The sequence below is a fragment of the Colobus angolensis genome, unplaced genomic scaffold, assembly GCF_000951035.1.
Source record: "Colobus angolensis palliatus isolate OR3802 unplaced genomic scaffold, Cang.pa_1.0 Scaffold84, whole genome shotgun sequence".
Taxonomy (NCBI): domain Eukaryota; kingdom Metazoa; phylum Chordata; class Mammalia; order Primates; family Cercopithecidae; genus Colobus; species Colobus angolensis.
This window is the reverse complement of record NW_012122265.1, coordinates 1,627,056-1,632,986: the sequence shown is the minus strand read 5'-3', so window position 1 is coordinate 1,632,986 and position 5,931 is coordinate 1,627,056. Positions and strand designations below refer to the sequence as shown.

At 58.2% G+C, this 5,931-nt stretch overlaps 1 protein-coding gene across 2 annotated transcripts in view; it reads left to right on the top strand.

Moving 5' to 3' along the window:
* The window catches only part of IFITM10 (interferon induced transmembrane protein 10), a 16,212-nt gene that overhangs the window by 1,714 nt on the left and 8,567 nt on the right, over positions 1–5,931 (top strand). For both annotated transcript variants that reach the window (XM_011930050.1, XM_011930051.1), the window contains exon 2: positions 767–1,219. In XM_011930050.1, the coding sequence (XP_011785440.1) occupies positions 767–1,219 (453 nt within the window). The remainder of the gene's footprint in view (positions 1–766; positions 1,220–5,931) is intronic.

Genomic DNA, 5,931 nt, shown 5'->3' with positions numbered 1-5,931 from the left:
GGGGGCGGTGCGCACGAGTTGGAGACCCCGCACCTGTGCCGGTTCTCAGCGCTCGTGGCTGAGCCTGCGTCGCCTTCTGTGGGGAGTTGTTTACTCCTCAGTGGCTCTGAGCGCGCCCGCGGGTGCGCCCGCGGTCTGGAGAGCCCGCGGTGGTGCCCGTGGCGGTATCGGGTGTCCGCGGACGCCGGTTCTCAGCGCTCGTGGCTGAGCCTGCGTCGCCTTCTGTGGGGAGTTGTTTACTCCTCAGTGGCTCTGAGCGCGCCCGCGGGTGCGCCCGGGGTCTGGAGAGCCCGCGGTGGTGCCCGTGGCGGTATCGGGTGTCCGCGGACGCCGCGGACAGGTGCTTTGGCCGCTCTGCTCGCTCTGCTGGTTGGCGGCTGAGGCAGCGTGGCTGTGGGTCTGGCGCCCCATGTGTGCGGGGTTGTTTGGGGTGCTGGGGCACTCTGTGTTTTGCAACAGTGTCAGTCTCAGCGTTGGTGTGCTTCTAGGGGGGTGCTGTTGTGTGTGTCAGTGGGTGAGTGTTTGTGCGCAGATGGCAAAGTAATGAAAGCCCCAGGTCCCTGCCAAGGCTGCTGCGAAGGGCTTTGGCATCGTCTGTGGCCGCCGAGGCCCCGGGGCGGGTGTGGGAGGCAGGTGGCAGGCTGGCAGCTGGCGGCCCCCGCAGGGATTTCCGTCTCCACTGGGGCTGTTTTCGGGGCCTCCGGGCGTGAGGGTGGGTGCTGGCCGGTGGGCCGGGCCCAGCTCGTTCTCACTCTCTCCTCTCCAGGCCCAGGGCCCCGGCCAGTGCCCAGCCCCGCTGGGAGCCCCGGCCAGCACCACGGACGGCGCCCAGGAAGCCCGAGTCCCCCTGGACGGGGCCTTCTGGATCCCGAGGCCCCCGGCAGGTTCGCCCAAGGGCTGCTTCGCTTGCGTGTCCAAGCCCCCCGCCCTGCAGGCTCCAGCGGCCCCTGCCCCTGAGCCCTCGGCCTCTCCCCCCATGGCGCCCACACTGTTCCCCATGGAGTCCAAGAGCAGCAAGACGGACAGTGTGCGGGCCACCGGCGCGCCCCCGGCCTGCAAGCACCTAGCCGAGAAGAAGACGATGACCAACCCCACGACCGTCATCGAGGTCTACCCAGACACCACCGAGGTGAACGACTATTACCTATGGTCCATCTTCAACTTCGTCTACCTCAACTTCTGCTGCCTGGGCTTCATCGCCTTGGCCTACTCCCTCAAAGTGAGCCCGGTCGGCGGCAGGGGGCAAGGGCGGGCTGAAGAGGTGGTGACGGCAGGACAGTCCCTGGCTGGCGAGCTCGGCCTCTCTCCCTCTCAGGGGAGCACACGGGTAGAGCAGGTGCAGTTGAGGGGCCAGTGGTTCAAAGGACAGCGAGGGGTCCTGATCGCGGGTCCCAGAGAGGTCGGGGTACTGGCTAGGTCTGGGTGGGCAGGGGTCTGCCCTTCCCTCTCCTGAGCCATCAGAGCCTGGTTTTCTGCTCAGCTAGCACAGCGGAACCTGCAGGAGGGGCTGGGGGCGGGCCGAGGGGGTCGGTGCTTGGGCTCAGGGGACATGGGACATAGACCTGGGCAACAGCCACTCCTCCATGTACAGGGATGAGGCCAGCATGGGGCTGAAGAGGGCTTGGAATCCTACCCCTGTGGAAAGGAAGAGGGGCCACTTTCTTATCCAGCTCCTCACCCGGAGCCCAAGGGCAGGTGCTTACCCAGCTCTGCCAGGCCATGCATGGAGACCAGTCCTGGGTGGCCAGGACAGCTCAGGGAAGAGGGGTGTAAATGGGTTCTACACCTCCCCAGCCCCCACCCTGAGAGGGCATGACTTCCAAAATCACCTCAGTGCTGCGAGAAGAGCTGACTGGTAGCAGAGCAGGTGCTGGGCAGACATGACCCAGTCCCCCTGAGGGCAAGGTGGAGCGACAGGGATGGAGATGGTGGGAGGGAGGCTGTGATGAGCTCACAGTGAGGGGGGCAGCCCTGTGTGAATGTGTCTGGTGCTGGAGCCCTTCCTGGGGAAAGGAGCGTGAGGGCGAGGGCAGGCCCCGGTGCCCTCCTCCCCACCCCGAGGCACCGGAAGAAAGGGCTTGGCTCACGTTTAGCCTAATCATCACATTTCCCCAGCCCAGACTTGAGTGGCCAAGGCCAGATGTACTCCACCAATGCAGCTGCCCTGCCGGGTGGGGGAGAAGATGGGAGATGCAGGGAGGGAAGAGGCTGGGCAGAGGCTGGCTGGGAGGAAGGACGCCTGGCCAGCTTCGCCTCTGCTCCATCCTTGAGCTCGAGCCCCACCCCGCCCGGCATCGCAACTGCCGTCGGCTTTCCCGTCATGCTCCTGACTCATCATCATTGCCAACCCCCAGCATAGCCCACTGGCACGGGCACCTTCAACCTCGAGCCTGCTGACCCATCCCTGGGCTCTGACACAGGGGCCTGTGTGTGAGCCAGCACGTGCCAGTGTATGCGTGTACTCAAGTGTAATTGCATAAGTGGGCGTGTACTGTGAGTGTAACTGTATGTGTGCATGTGAATGCATTGTGTGCATGAGTGTGTACCTATATTTTGTGTGTGCATGTGTATGTGTGTAGGCATGAGTGTATTTGTGTATGTGCACACGTGCACGCATATGTGTGCGTGTGTGTAATCGTGTGGGTGTACATGGTGTGTGTAAATGTGTGTGCACAAGTGTGTGAGGGCATGTGTGTATATGTGGTGTGTGTGTATGTACCTGTGTGTGTAATCGCATGTGTGTGCATGGTGTGTGTAAATGTGTGTGCACAATGTGCAAGAGTATGTTCATGTGTAATGTGTGTCCCTGAGTGTGTGCATATATGTGTAATCACACGTGAGTGTGCATGGCACGTGTAAATGTGTGTGCACAAGTGTGTGAGGATGTGTGCATGTGTGCTGTGTGTGTGTACGTGTGTGTCCATGTGTGTGTAATCACATGAGTGTGCATGGCATGTGTAAATGTGTGTACACAAGTGTGTGAGGGTGTGTGCATATGTGCTGTCTGTATGTAGCTGAGTGTGCACATGTGTGCAATCACATGCATGTGTGCATGGTACGTGTAAATGTGTGTGCACAAGTGTGTGAGGGTGTGTGTGCAAGCGTGATATGTGTACCTGAGTGTGCATGTGTGTGTAATCACACGTGAGTGTGCATGGCACTTGTAAATGTGTGTGCACAAGTATGTGAGGGTGTGTGCATGTGTGCTGTGTGTATGTACCTAAATGTGTGTGCATGTGTGTGTAATCGCACGAGTGTGCATGGCACGTGTAAATGTGTATACACAAGTGTGTGAGGATGTGTGCATATGTGCTTTGTATATGTACCTCAGTGTGCATGTTTGTAATCACACGTGTGTGCTGCATGTAAATGTGTGTGTACAAGTGTGTGAGAGTGTGTGTGCATGTGTGATGTGTGTATGTACCTGAGTGTGCGTGTGTGTGTAATCACACGTGAGTGTGCATGGCACATATAAATGTTTGTGTACAAGTGTGTGAGAGCATGTGTGCGTGTGTGGTGAGTGTATGTTCCTGCATGCACGCATGCGTGTGCGTGCGTGTGTGTGCGTGTGTGTAGAAGCAACAAAGGAAAGGGACCCCTGAAACTGAGGGTCATGCCTCCGACCAGCTCTAGCTGTGGCTCCCCAGACCCATCCTGAGCAGAGAGCTCCGGTGTTGCGGGGCTGAAGCTGCAGCTGGTGGAGCTCTGCCTCCCCTCTCTGTGCCCTGCCAACAGCCTGCGGACGTGGGTCTGGCTGCCTGGGCTCCTGTCCGGAAGCCGTCCCTCCTCCCTCTTGGCCCAGGCTGTGGCTGGCCGGCTGGCATGGGGCAGGCCCATCTGGCTCGGGTTGTAGGTAGGTCAGAGATTTCTGGATGGTGCTGGGTTTCTGCAGGGGTTGGGGGTGGTGTGAGGTTGGCCCTTCTGAGGGGCAGAGGCTGCGCATTACACCTCCTCCCAGGCCTGCTCCTCCTGTGTCCTTCCTGCGGGGGTTGGGAGCAGCCAGGGCAGAGAAGCTTTGGGGCATACTTGGGAGTGGGTGCGAGGTGAGTTGCCTGTATCCTGGGCAGAAGGGAGGACGGAACTGGCTGGCTGTGGACCCCACTCCTGGGAATGCATCCATCTGGCCACGCAGCTGCAGGTCTCCTGATCTGCACGCTACACCAAGGGCACAGGGCGGACTTGGGGTCAGAAGGTCTTGGCTAAAATCCGAGCTCTTGGGACAGACAAGCCATCTTGCCTCACTGAACCCTTGTTCCCTCATCTGTTCCCAAAACAAATAGAAACAAAACAACATTCAAGCCAGCACATGTGAGCAGGGCGGAGGCCCGCATGCAGTGGTACAAAATAGTGTGTCCTTGCCTGCCCCCACGTGTCCATCCACCTATCGAGCCATCCATCCACCCCCCACCCACATGGGCCAATTCAGCTCAACGCAGGCTGGATCTGCAGCGCAGAGATTGAAGCCTTATTTTGCACAGCCTGGTGTCCGGGGAAGGCAGAGATACAAAAAGTCAATTCTCCATTCATGCCGCCTCCACATGCTGCCTCCTGATGACCACTGGCTCCCGCGGTCAGCTGGATGATGGTCAAACGTCTCATCTCAGCATCCAAGCCGTGTTTTGAACCCTTCTGGCCTCAGCAGTTCCCCGCCCCAGTCACTCGGCAAATGTGACGTGAGCGAGGTGCACAGCCCGGTCTGCATATGCACATCCTCAGCCTGGAGAGCTTTTGTGAGATCTGGGTCTCTCTTCTGCAAAGCCTCCGGAGACAATCCTGCCCCAGCCACATCTGTTCACCCCAGCCAACCTGTGCTCAAGGCAGAGCTGGCCAACAATGGATCAAGACATGTTGACCTAATGGTGAGGGTGTGCGTGCCTGCGTGATGTGTGTACCTCAGTGTGCATGTGTGTGTAACCACACGTGAGTGTGCATGGCACGTGTAAATGTGTGTGCACAAGTGTGTGAGAGGCTGTGCATGTGTGCTGTGTGTATGTACCTGAGTGTGTGTGCATGTGTGTGTAATCGCACGAGTGTGCATGGCACGTGTCAATGTGTGTGCACAAGTGTGTGAGGGTGTGTGCATATGTGCTCTGTGTATGTACCTGAGTGTGCATGTTTGTGGACAAAGGACACATGAGGCGGAAGAAGCACCACAGTGTTTCAGAAAAGGAATATTTCATTCCCAGTTTGGGGTGAGGCTGGAAGACTTCTAGGAGGAGGCAGCGGTTTCACTGGGCCTTGAAGCTTGGTGAGGGGAAAGGTGTTTCAGGTGGGGGAAAGGGCATAAACTAAGACACGTAGGTGGGGCAGTCGAGGGGGTTGGCAAGGCCCCTGTCCTCGTTGGGAAATAGAAGGTAGTCCTGGAAGAGTGCCTGAGGCAGTGCAGTGAGGGGTTTGAAAAACCTCGTGAGGGGCTGGGCGCTCATCTGTAGGAGACATGGAAGAGAAGGATATGATCAGTGCCATGAAATCTGCAACCAGTGTTAGGGGAAGGGGACAAGTCAAGCCTCGAGGCAGAGGGTTCAAGTCCCAGTGTGGTGGTCCAGGTGGAAGAACTTGTGAGCTGTGGAAGGGGGTGGGAGAGGAGGACCAGGTGTGGCCAGGACACAGCAGCTGCTAGATGTGAGCCCAGGAGGCTGTGAGACCTTCCAGTGACAGGGCGATCAGAAAGAACAGGTTAGGTGGGTGGGTTCTACCTTGAGTTTTTGATGTACACACTCGCCCATCCACTCCTTTCTGAATATCAGCATCACACATTGATCTTTCCCGTCCTCCATCCATCTATCATTCATCCATCTTCCATCCATCCATCCTCCATCTGTCCATCCTCCATCAACCCATCCATCCACCCTCCCTCCATCCATCCATTTATCTTTCATCCATCCATCCATTTGTCCATCCATCCTCCATCTGTTCATCTATCCATCCTCC